At 46.9% G+C, this 13093-nt stretch overlaps 1 protein-coding gene and 1 long non-coding RNA gene across 3 annotated transcripts in view; both read left to right on the forward strand.

Moving 5' to 3' along the window:
- Window positions 1-4689, forward strand: part of LOC105302860 — a 21421-nt gene extending 16732 nt beyond the window's left edge. The window contains exons 4-5 of one of the 2 annotated variants that reach the window (XR_002776435.1): window positions 3749-3915; window positions 4234-4689. This is a non-coding gene — a long non-coding RNA (uncharacterized LOC105302860). Of the gene's footprint in view, window positions 1-3748 lie in introns of both variants that reach the window. The other variant, XR_002776434.1, reaches the window with a different exon arrangement.
- A 6651-nt stretch (window positions 4690-11340) lies between these two features.
- HOMER2 (homer scaffolding protein 2) overlaps window positions 11341-13093 on the forward strand; it is an 81338-nt gene continuing 79585 nt past the window's right edge. The window contains exon 1 of the mRNA XM_023520981.1: window positions 11341-11423. Within this exon, the coding sequence (XP_023376749.1) occupies window positions 11356-11423 (68 nt within the window). The 5' untranslated portion in view covers window positions 11341-11355. The remainder of the gene's footprint in view (window positions 11424-13093) is intronic.

Below are 13093 nucleotides of genomic sequence, written 5' to 3' on the forward strand. Positions count from 1 at the left end.
ATTTCACTATGCCACAGGTAATAATAGCACACACAACTATAGACTGTCCACTGCCATTCCTGAAATAGACTATTCAGTAGAAAGAACAACAGTGCTGTCATTTACCAAATTGTATGGGAAGCAAGGATCGGAACTGGGGACATAAAAAGACTTATGAGTCAGTGGAGTCCAATTTAGCTTTGATGGTAGTGCGTGGTGCATTATTTAGTCTATTTTCATGGAAAATTATATTGTTAAGGAACGAAGAGTCCTGTCCATTTGTCACAGCCCTGGCTCTTGTAAGGTCCCTGATAATAGGAACATCTTCTCAGTACTCAAACAGATCTCCCCTTCTCTTGAGCCCTCTCAAATCCCCTGCTGACCTGGACATCCCTAAAGGTCTCCAACCCCTCCTGACAGCCCTGTCCTCCCACTGCCCCAGGAAGGGAGTTTCTGGTCTGAGGTCACAGAGGCCTTGCTCAAAGCCCTTGGCTGTTGTGACACTCCTCTCACCAAGGTTAGTGTGTCCAGGGCTCTACCCTTTACCTACTCTCGTTCTGTTCTCCATGCTCTTCGTATGAATTGTATCTGTTGCTGTGGCTTCCACCTCTACACTGGAGCCTTTGTCCCTCAGTTATGACGTACAGCCCTGACTGGGTTTAGGCATCAGAATGATCTGCACAGGAATCCTCTTCCATCCTCATCAGAGATCCCAGGTCCCTTTTCATCCTGCTGCCTTTTCAGCTCAATTCAACAAACACTTGTCACATGTGTTTGGCAGGCATCTTCTGTAGCTACCGAGGACACAGAGGTACTATTCTATTTGAATTTGCAGGGTTTTTATTTTTACTACCCAGCAAATTGTTGCAATGCCTGAAGTCTCAGCTGTTAGCTACTGTTCACTTTCTATCCCTGCACGCTCCCTAAGATTATTCAATAATACAGTTTCAATTTGATAGAAATAATATTCAAGTATACATATCTGGTTCCAGCTGTCTTACATGTCTCATTTAGCATATGCACTTAGATGTTTCCTTGTCTCCTTAAAATAATAAAATCTGTGGTGGCTTCGGTTCCTAAAATGCAGAAGCGAATGGGGAGATAATTTAATAAGTTGTGGTGTATCAGTGCAATGCAGTTTTAAGCAGCTATCAAAAATGCTTACAAACAACCGTGGACATAATTTCTGCTTCTCTACACAATCTGAACTTCCCCCCAGTGAGAATCCTTTTCTTTTCTAATCAGGGAAGAAGTAAGATAGGAAACAAGCGATATGATCAATTATTTTGTAGAAGGAAATGTTGAAGAGAGCAGCAGTTTGCTGTGACTTTTGCCAGCGATGCCTAGCTCAGCCCCTTATCAAAAGAAAGTACTTTTTAGACTCTGAGCTAGCTGGGAAAAAGACTGTATTTAATCCATTTCTGTAACCCCAAAGCCCCTACCAGTGTCTGAAGCAGTCTGAAATAATGGAATACTATGCAGCCCTAAGAAGAAGAGAGCTCTCTTTGTTCTGTTATAGAATGAACCCCAAGATAAGGTAAGTGAAAAAAGGCCAACTGCAAAACTGTGTATATAGAATAATACCAGCATTTGGGTAAAAAAGGAGGAAAGGAAGTTTTAATCTCCGGAAGGATGTGTAAGAAACTGGCTGCCTCTGGAAAGGGAGCTTTGTGCTGGAGAAGAGAGGAAGGCAGGGGAGCTTTTCATTGCAAACCTTTTTATACCTGTTGAATGTTTTAGTGATAAAAATAAATTTAAATTAAAAAATATATATATATATGTCGAATTTATTCAAAATATCCAGAGAACAGTGCCTCAGAGGGAGGTGATATTCACCTGAGAGCAAGCAAAGTAGCAACTGCTTGTTTCTTATGGGTGCAGTTGGCTCTGGGTAATAGTATTCTTTATTTCAGCGTTTCCTAAAATGTGTCCTGTGGAAAACTACTTAAGTTTTCATTGCTAGTAAATTCATTTAATTTAGAAAATATGGTACATCATATTCACTTCTTAGAGTTTCCCAAGTGTGCGTGGGCATATTAGAGAGAGGTTCCTTAAAAAAATAGTAAAGCAACCCATTTCACTTTGCTTAGCCCAGTATTTCTCAAATCTGTGGAGTATGGGAACTTTCCCTGCTACATAACACCTGTTGACATCCCATGGAAACACCACTTTATGTAAACTTTCTGGAGTGAAGATAAGTAAGCAGCTGTTTCAGAAATTGTATTTTAATTAAAGCAAAGCCTTACTGGCTTTATTACAAGGAAGGCACTACATGTCTAGCCTGTTTTGCTATAGCCTACTCTGATCCATCGTACCCTAGGTGGCTGTTGGGAAGAGATAGTCGTGTCAACGATTGTGCTGTATGAAAACATGAGGCTCACTGGAGCAACCTGGATGTGGAAGAAAAAAAAAAAAACAGAAAAAAAAAGGAAGGAAGAAAAGCAAGCCTCCCAGCCTCCATTCAGCCGGTTTGTATCAGAAGGGCCCCCAGGTGAAATTTCAGCTCCCGTGAAGGACTGGGTGTCCAGTGTCTGCTTTTGTAAACACATACTGCAGAGTTGGTAGACAGAAGCTTCCCAGCTTCTTTCCATACAAAGACCCAGCTGGATCTAAAGATGGAATATGATGTCACCAACTATCTATAGATATTCCTTAATTAATACCTGGCCAATGAGTACCTGGTTCTTTTGTTCTAAATTGGGCCTACATCTCATTGTCATCCATCAACTGTGGGGAGCCAAGCCAGGGGGCAGGGCTGCCAGAACCTGGGATCATCCAAGGCCTTCAGCAGTAAAAGCAGAAGTAAGAGCCTGTATATAGCCCTGTGTAAGGGGTGTGGGGCAGGGGAAGGGCCACGTGTGCAGAGACAGCAAGCCCAGAGGAATCTTACGTTCGGGAAGGCAGCCCAGTGATCTGACTGGCTCCTGGGAGAATGAAGTCAGTCTGGTCGGGAGCCTTTATCTGCACAGCCCCAGGTGGCTGGGTTGGCCCCACCTTGCCGATGGAACGCTCTAGTTCCTTCTTTCCCAATGTTGCCTTTCATAAGTCTCACTCTAGGTACTCACTGCACATGCAGGCTCCCTGGCCCACCCCAGAAGGACCGTCTCAGCCTGTGTAATAAATGCCCTGCATCTATGTGATGAGGCAGGTTTGGGGAAGCTCTGCCCTGGTCATTCTCGGCGTCTCAGTATGAATAGGCTCTGTTCACTCCTCCAAGTGCTTTGATTTCTTGTCAGTTTGTTATTTTTGGCCTGACATGGGCTCTGTGAGAGTCTCATGTTTTCTCAGAAGGGACAAGGGCCCCGTCCTCCCCATCCTAGTCTTCAGGGCTCTGGACTCTTAGCCCCTCCAGCCAAGGCCAGGTCATAGCCAGATGCTGGGCCCCAGCTAGAATAAGTGGGTATATGTTTTCTCCTTATTGGGGGGTCAGCCTTGCCTGTCTTGTTGTAATAAGTAATTTTAGAAGAGGCAGTTTGGTGGGCTGATGGTGCCCTTTTGCTACCTTTCACGTTAAACCTCTTACCTGCTCTAATTAGCCAAGAGTATTTATAGAGCACATACTATGTGCAGAATAAGCAATAAAAAGTAAATTAAACATGTCCGTACTTTCTGGGCATTGCGTAACTTGTTCGGATTTGGGATAACAAAAAAGTTCTGGATGGTGGAGATGGTTGCACAACAGTGTGAATGTGCTTAATTCCACTGAACTGTACACTTAAAAATGATTAAAGTGGTAAATTTTGTGTTGTGTGTATTTTTCCACAATTAGGGGAAAAAACCCAACTTGTTCAGGAGATAATGTACCCAAAAACCAACAGAGGAAAGACATTTACAAAGTGATAAACCAGCAAACATAAAGAAGCACATGAACTTAGAGGGATGCGCGAGTGAAGTAAACCAAACACCTAGACAGCTTTTATGCCGTTTTTGAAGGAGGTAAGAATTGATAGACTGAAGAATTACGCCAATGAAAGAGAGGGCATGTGTGAAGACAACAATAGATCATGTGTAATAGAAAGCAGATTTCTAAAGGGACGACTCAGCGGAAGAGGCAGCCCTCACACTGCCAGCCGGCCTGTGTGTGGAAGTGCCTGCCAGGGGGAAATGAGGGATGAAGAATCTCAAAATGGTGAGGGGAAGTCTCCCTGGGGCGGGCGATAATGGCGAGGCCTCTTGCTTTGAGCGAGTAGACAGTTATTGTCTTGATTCAAAGTGATCTTCTGCTAACTCTTCTGGTATTATAACAAATTACAGAAGAAAACTCCTAGAGACCCCCGAGGAGCGAGCTGTTGGAGATGGTTAGAAATGGCCAAAAAAGGTTGGCCAACTGCCAGATCTGCTCTGTGCGGGAGCTGGGAAGGAGCTGGAGGTGGCCTTGGAGCAGCCTAGGCAAGGGCTTTGTGGAACAGACAGCCAAAACCCAGCAGGCAGTTGATGTGAGACAGGTAGCTTTCAGGAAAGGTGTTACCTGACACGAGGACCCCAGATTTGTTGGGGGACCTCACTTAGAACAACTGGTGGATGAGCCAAGCTTTATTGGAGGCAGAGATGCTAGGAAGCAGAGTCACCGTGGCCTCCCAGATGGGGCTAGGGAAGGAGTGGGAGTAGGGCTGTGTGCCTGATAAGCTCACCATGCAAGCCCAGCCATCTGGGCCTAGTCTGGCACTTAGTAGGCGTTCAGTAAATATTTGCTACATTAAAATGAGTTGAAAACCCACTTGATTCTATTTTGTGTGATTTTGTTTGTTTGTTTTTGTTTTGTTCTTAGTTTTCTGGTAAAGAGTTATTTCCTTTTTTAAAAAAGAAGGTATTTGATTTGGCTAAATCCAGCCACATCTAGAACAGCATGACTCGCTGGGTGCTAATGACCACTCTTTCATCCTCACGGGCTTCCTTCACTCCCCTGATGAGTTCGTCTGTGCCTTCCTCAGTCCTACTTCTGCTCCTTCAACATGCTCTTCCTGGGTCCAGATACTTTCTTGCTCCCTTGCAAGCTGCATACTTGCCGTATCTAATTACTGGGCATCTCCTCTTGTTTGTTCCTCAGATTCCTGCTTCTCAGCATTCCAAAATTGCACTCCTCATCTCTCCTGTGTGGTTTGCTGCTCCTCTTCCTCCAGGATGCCGTATATCCTTAACAGGCATGAGCATCTGCTCAACGTCTCCAGCTGGAAACCTCAGTGCCACACATGACTCCACCATCTTCTTAACTCATCCTCAGTCTTGTTGAGTCTGCCTCAGACATGGCTCTGGAATCTCACCTCACCTCTGTGAGGCTGCCCCATGCCAGGTACTGCAGAACAGATAGACAGGTGCCTATCTGTTCTGCTGCTGTTGCCAATCAGAGGCAGCGAATCCATATAACCCCAGTCCCTCTCAGAGAGAGTTAGCAGGCCTTAGAATTATTTCCTTCTGCCCTGTGCTCAGAAGAGATACTGTACCTCCTTTGCCCCACAAGGACGTCGGTTTCTTAGTTCTCCACCAGAGCCCTAAGTCTTAAGAAAGTCCAGCCAGTGAGCCAGGGTGTGTTCCTTTTTGGTCCTACCAGTTCCCAAACTCTGGGGCTCTGGGGTGCAAATCCACTTCTCTTTGGGAACCATGAGGCTTAGAGCAGTGTTTCTCAACCGTGGCTGTACGTTGGAATTACCTGGGGCATTCAAAGGCTTACTGATTCCTGGGCACCAGCCAGACCAGTTAAATTGTTCTCTTTGGAGGTGGGGCCCTGGCATTTTGTCAAGGCTCCCTAGGTGATTTTAATCTTCAGCCAAGGTGGAGAATGTCTGAGTCAAAGCATGTGTTTCCACTCAGATTCTCAGAATCATGCCTACTCTCCAGCTCTCCAAGTAGAAACTGGCCTTTTCAGGTTGTCCAGGAAGATCTTAACTTGGAATGACTCTGCTAGGTCCTTAACCATCTTTCCTCCAAAAACTCATTCATCTCCTCTGGACCAGGCACTGGGAAACAAACCTAACTACATGCTTACAGTGGGCATCTGTCATTTGGGGTACCACCCCGTATCTACTTACTTTGATTTTCCCAGCCCTTCATTTTCCTCTGGGTTCTGCTCCAGTCCTACTCCCAGACCATGGCCCTCAGTGAGAAGCCACCTCCACCCCTCACTCCAGGGCCACATATGACCCAGACTAGTCCAGTCAGGGCGTTTCATCACCCTGGCTACAACGCTTGGCTCAGGGACAGACCCCTGCTTTAAGGCAGGATAGTCAGACACAGTGCAACTCAGTTCTAGGGCTTTGGTTTGAACTTTTGGGAATTTGCTCATTTCTTGCCAAATAGGAATGTGAGCCTAGAGCCAAGAAGAGAGCTTGTCTGAGGATGGAGCACAAACAGGGTGAGGAAAACCCAGGGAGGGACCCTGCCCCCTAAGATCACTGTCTAATGGAGGAGACTCACTAGTTGACACATCCCAAAGGATCAGGATGGTGATGACCCATGTGCTAGCTCAGGGCAGCAGAGCAGCATAACCTACATGTCCCCAGGGCAGTTGAAGCTGGCTGGGCTGCCCACAAGCTCATTTCCAGTTTCGCCTCATAGTTCTGCTGAGAGGCAGCAGGGAGGTCCAGCCCCACCTCAAGGTTATTGGATTGTTTGATGATTAACCCTTCCGCCCAGCAGCTGAAGCTTCCCAGGACCCTGTAACGCAGGAGCTCCCTGGCTCCTCCATCCTACTTCAGGCTCCCATCCCTTCCTGGAGGCCGATCGACACTGCCTCTCCTTCCTGGCCTTGGCTGAAACCTGTCTTGCTTAGACCCTCCTAACTGACTTCTCCTGCCCCCAGTCTTTGCCTCTCTAGACCATTCCCCCCACTGCTGCTGCACCATGGAAGATGCAGATCTGATCATGCCAGCTTCCTACTTCAGAACTTCCGCTCGCTCCCTGTGGCCCTCAGAATCAAGTCTGAACTCTTTAATGTGCTCTCAAGGTCTTTCACAATGTGGTTCCAACTCACCCCTCATGCCTGGCCACTTCCCACCACTATGGTTGCCGAGCCATCCCCATGGACATTCCCCATCACCTCCTATTTTAGTCAAGCCCTTTCATGTTCTGTGCCTTAGCAAGTGCTGGTCTGTCTGCAAGAACTGGACCTCTCTCCCATAAGTCCTTTAAGATCCCGCTTTTTGAAGCCTTCTCCAGGCAGCGTCAGTATCTCATGGAATTTTCTTCATACCCCAGTTACGTTATATTTTGCTGATTAGGCTGTTTGAGGACATAGACTGGCTCAGAAGAGGTGCTCAGTTAAGGTTAAATGAATGGTTGAAGACTGTCAGAATCCCCGGAGGTATCTGGGACAGACTTGGAAAGCCCCGGATGGTAGCCACTGTTTCCCATTTATAGCTTGCCTTTCTGAGAGCTGGTCCTTGGCTAGATTGAAAACAGAAGGGGCTGGGGCTGGGGGTCCCTTATTGATCCAGTGTCATCTTAAAGAGATGCCTCATATTCTACCCTCAGGTGCTCTGAAGCTGCGGAGTGCTTTGGGCACAGGTCAGCAAAGTATTACTGAGCAGAAAACGCGTAAACTGTTTCCATACAGTTTCAGAATACTCAGGCCAACACTACTAAAGTTTAAAATGTTGACTATAAATGCCATTAGAACAGTGTTGATTCAGTTACAATAAAGAATGGAAATTTCACCCCGTTTTCACCATTTTAGCCAGTAATTATAATAATACTTACTACAGTATTGGGAATGTACTATACCAGGGATGGAGCTAAGCACTTCATATGTATTCTCTCACTCAATCTCCTAACAGTCCCACAAGGGACCCACACTTTACAGAAGAGAGAACTGAGGCTCAGAGGGGTTAAAAGCTTGCCAGGTGTCATAGAGATAGTGGCAGAGCAGGGACATAGCCTAGGCCTGAGTCCAGTGTTTCTACTTTTATATCATGATACACATCCAGTTTACCACCAGGTCCTGCTGAGTCTGCCTCCAGTGTGTATCTCTAATCTGTAATCCACTTCCCTTCATCTCTGCCCTTATCTTTTGTCTAGGCTCCTGCTAGAGCCTCTTAACTGATCTGCATATACTTTTATCCTTGTCTCCTTCTTCTGTCTTTTCCTTCCAAGAGCCACAGTGATCTTCAAAAAATGTGAGCCAGATTGTGGCATTCCCCAGCCTTTCATGCAGAGCATTTGGATAAATCCCAGATCCTGAACCCAGCTCCAGGGCCCCACATACCTCTCCCACCCCATCCTGTGGCTTGCTAAACTCACCGCATTCTAACCACACTAGCCTTTCAGATCCTCAAAACCAGCCTTTTCTCTGCCACCTCAAAGACGGTCGCACAGCCTTCTCTACCTGGGACCTCTCCCCTCCTCGTTATCCCTGGCAAACACCTCTTTGTGCTTCATGCCTCTTCTTGGGTGCCTCTTCAAAGAGGCCACTCCTGAGCACCCCTCTCAGCCGAAATTAGACCCTTTTGTTGACACAGATCACAGTTTATAGATTTGTATGATTATTTGATTAATAGCTTCTACCCAATCTCATAGCTCCATGATGGAAGAACTGTGGGTTTTTGGGTTTTTTTTCTAAGCACTATCCCTAATGCCCAGTATAGTACCAGATACATAGTAGGTGATCACTAATTGTTAAAAATAAATAAAAATTTTCTGTGTTACTGTATAGTAGTCACAAATATAATCTAATAGCTATATAATATCTGACAGTTATTCACTTAATGGCTTTAATAAGACATTTGTTTCATATGCAGTTGAAAGAACTGAACTCTTATGGTCAGAAGAAAAAGATGTTCAAAGTCCCTGGATCAGCAGTGTCAGAAATCTGAACACACTAACAATTACATCACACATGTACACGGTGAGCCTCGTTTTGCTGTTGAAAGAAAAAAATATACAGATTACAGGTTTTGAAATCAACTTAGTGGGTTGTGAGCAGCACTGCTTTTAAAAATAGAATGAAAAATGTCAGAATGCTTTGCAGACAAGAGGGTAAGAATTGTTTTGTATAACCTTCACTTATATATAACTTCTGTTTCCATTTTATGTAGCTGTAACTGTAGGTAAAGTTGAAGTCTAAACTGGGTTGCGGTGTAAAATGTATTTCTCACTGTGGGTTGCAGTTAAAAGAAAATTGAAAAGTATGGATTTCAATGGCTGGCTTTGGAGTCAGGCAAACATTTTCAAGTCCCAGGTGTCCCCTGATGAGTTACCTGTTCAGGATTCCGCATGCTCACCTTTCTGACATGGCCAGTGACTGGATTGCTTGGAGGATTGGTAGACAGGAGACTCCCAGGACTACTTTTTTTTTTCCCCCCAAAAAAGTTAGCAGTTATTATTATTATATAGCTGTGGTTTGGAGGGTCTACTTTCTTTTTTAATAAACTTTTTATTTTAGACAATCTTTAGATTTACAGAAAAGTTGCAAGAATAATACAGATTTCGCATATACTCCCCCCTCACCCCACGGTTTCCCCCACTATTTACATCTTACATCACCACACAACATGTGACATAAGACTTTATGTACACTTCACCAGCTTTTCCTCTTTCTCTTCCAGGATCTAATCCAGGATCTTATATGCATTTTGTCTTCACATCTCCTTAGTATCTTCTGGTCTGTGATAGTTTCTCTGTCTTTCCTTGTTTTATATGACCTTGACAGTTTGGAGAAGTGCTGGTCAGGCATTTTGCAGAATGTTCCTCAATGTGGATTTTTGTCTAGTGTGTTTCTCACAATTAGATTGGGGTTATGGGTTTAGGGACAAAATATCACACAGGTGAAGTACACTTGCTATCTCATCACTTGCTATCAGAGGGTACGTGATATCAACATGGCTTATCTCTGGTGACCACTTGGTCAAGGTAGTGTCTTCCAGGTTTCTCCACTGTAATGTTATGATTTTTCCCGTTCCATACTCTCTTCTTTGGAAGAAAATCACTAAGACACTAAGACCAGCCTACTCTCAAGGGAGTGGGGGCTGTCTACACATATTTGAAATACTTCTGCAGGAAAGATTTCTCTTGTCCACTTATGTGTGTATGTATTAATTTATGTCAGTATGGAGTCCTGTATATTTATTTCATATTTTGCATTATAATCCTGTACAGTGTTACTTATTCTGTGGCTCACATTTTCCAGCTTTGGCCTTGGGGAGCCCTTTCCATTGCCTTCAGCGTCCCTTTGATGTGCCCTCACGCTGTCGTTTTTTTGAGCACTGCCTTGCTTTCTGGTACTACACGCTGCTCTAGGCTCCACTTGTATTTTCCCCGCCCCAGACTGAAATCAGCCATTTCTCCAGGAGCCAGCTTTTGAGAGACAAGGAGCAGAGATGTGGAGTCACCCTTGTCGGCACAGAGGGCGCACAGTGCCTTCCTGCCCGGGGCGCTTGGGAAAATCAGTTGGCAACACAGAGGAAGGGCACATGTGGAGCTGCTCTCTGTCTCCTTCGTTTCTCAGGCTCAGACTGCTCTCTGGTGAGCCTCCCACAGTTATCTGATCTGCCCCGGTGAGAGTGCAGAATGTTCTCCAGACCCACTGGCCATGCCTGGTGGTCAGATTCTGGGAGCCTCTGCCGCCCATACAGAACGGCAGGAATCTCAAGTCTCTGGGCTGGTGCTGGTCAAGGTCTGGCCACCCAGACTCTGGGGGCATCTCTGGCCTGCTCGTCCCCAACTCTGGATCTGTCCAAACACCGATGTTTATTTTCCCAAGGCTGCGGTTTCAAATTTGGCTTCCACCCCACTTGCGCGCTCTCATGTGTGTTCAGTAGGTGTCCTTGCTTCCTTTAGAAAAAGTAGCCCCCCAGGCAAGTTCCCTCGACCTGGCTTACATTCCCTGCTAGACCTTTCTCCCCTCTCCAAAGCTCACTTCTCCACTTTCCCCAAGACCGCCCCTTCTTTACCACATCTTCAGTCTTGCCCCCCTCAGTGCCTTCTCTAAAAAGACACTCAAGTCTTGGCCTAAAAAGACCCTCCTTGGCCTTGCCTCAACCTCCAGCTAGCACGATATCTCTCTCCCCTTCACTTCGGGCCTCTTGAAGGAAGACACTTCACCATCATCTCCTTTGACAACTGGGAGATTTTCCACAGAAAAAGGGTGACTGTTGGCTTTGATGGAGGGGAGGCACTGATAAGAGAGTTAAGTTGCCCCTCTGTGGGGATGACTCCACATTGATGACATGCTGGTAAGGACTACCCCGGACACTTAGACAAAGACTCTGGGTGTCTAGGAAAGCCCCTGGGCCAGGAGAGCAGTAGAGTTCACTCCCCACAGGGCACAGGGGACACCCATTTCCAAATCTTGTCTGATCAGCCCTTTTCCTCCCCTCACCCTATAGCGAGAGCTTTTACCAGAGAGTGCCAGCATTTAACCTCACCTTCAGCATCGCCCTGCTTTCCATGGACTGTGTGAAGCAGCCCAGTGACTCACCAGCCTCACCCGTTTGTCCTCACCGCATCTTCCCAAGGTAACGCGGGTGTGCCCTTTCCATCAGTGGAGCAGGGGAAACTCCCGCTCAGGGTTTGGACAGAATTTGGCCCTATTGCACTGTGAATCTGTCTTCTGGTACCCTACTCCCGCTGAGCTGGCTTCTGCCATTTATTCACCTTCTGATGACCTCTCCCTTTGATGCTTCAAGAACACCCGCCTCCCCGCACCTGCCCCAGCCATGGTCTTTGAAGTTCCACTTGTGATTGATAAGTTTCCTCTGGTACCAAGTGCTTATCCAGTCCTGGCTCTAAACTTGAGCTCACAGACCCTAGTCAATTTTGTGTGTCTGCGGCCTGGCCTATTGTCTACTTCATTCATTCAACAAGTATTTATGGAGGACTTACAGGCACAGTTCTAGGCACTGGAGATTACACAATGATGAGCAAAAAGCTATGGCTTCCCAGAGTTTGCAGACATGCCTGGCAGACATATTAAGCTGATAATGGCACAAATATAACGAACAATAAGTGCAATGAAGAAAAAGCGCAAGAATTCACGGTCTTGTCTGGGCATTAAGTAAAGGTTCCACAGAGGAGTGAAAGTTTGTGATCTGAATGAGTAGGAATTGACAAGGTCAAGGGGGTTGGGTGTCAGAGACAGGAGGAAAAAATCTTCCCAGACTTTGAGAACAGCATGTGCAGAGGTCCTGGGGCTGAAAGGAAGCTGGCCAGTGGCTAGAGAGAGTGCAGGGACTGCGAGGAGGAGAGGCTGGGAGGGCAGCGGAGGCGCAGTGGGGCAGGGCCTTGCACGCATGTTCACTATCTCGGGTCTTCCTCCCAAGGACAGCAGGAAGGAAGCCACCGAAGGATGTTAAGAAGGGTAACAGGATCAGATTTGTGATTGTGAAAATTACTGACCAATTGGTGGTACCTCCACCCCCAGACTTTGGGGTTTGCAGGTAAAGTCATGGTCCCAGGAGAGATACCTGTCGGGTAGAGGTGGCTCTGCGCCATATACTTGTTCCTTGACTTTTTACTGTCCTGAGATGCCAGGCTCAGGAGGGCAGTGTTCTCAGCAAGTGGTCCTGTGGAAGGCCCAAAGCCGGCAGGAAGGTTAGGTTAGTCCCAGTGCCAGCCTTTAGCAGGGAATCGGGATCCGTGATGGGGAAAGAGATTAAGAGACTTTGTCTCTAAGTTTCACTTTTACCATCTCAATTTCCCTGGCTCTAAGAATAAGACAAGCTTGATCAAGCCTCCTTAAAAGCGATTGCCCTCCAATTGGGAGCCTCCATCCCCTCTTTCCCCGGGGAGATGCCCGCAACACCTGCTGCGGGTTAGGATCCTCCCTGCCACATGGGCTTCTGGAAATTTCATGTCGGCGGGTCCCCTAGGCCAGCCAGCCTGGCAGTGGACAGCAAGATGAAGGTGGGGTTCAAGGAGGGGTATGGCCCTGCCTCTCTTAGATTCTGAAGACCTGAGCTCTGATCTGAATGTGTGACCCTGGGCAAACCACTATCCCTCCTGGGGCCTCAGCCCCTCACCTGCAAACCCAGCTGCGAGTGAGATTCAGCCCAGCAGGCGCGATGCTTCTTCGCGGCATTGCGCGGAGCCCCCAGGTGGGCGCGCGGCAGGGGCGCGCTGACGCGGGACCGCCAAGGGAAGGGAGCTGCCGGAGAGGCCAGCGGCCACCACGCGGCCACGGCCCCCC

The sequence above is a fragment of the Pteropus vampyrus genome, unplaced genomic scaffold, assembly GCF_000151845.1.
Source record: "Pteropus vampyrus isolate Shadow unplaced genomic scaffold, Pvam_2.0 Scaffold286, whole genome shotgun sequence".
Taxonomy (NCBI): Eukaryota; Metazoa; Chordata; class Mammalia; order Chiroptera; family Pteropodidae; genus Pteropus; species Pteropus vampyrus.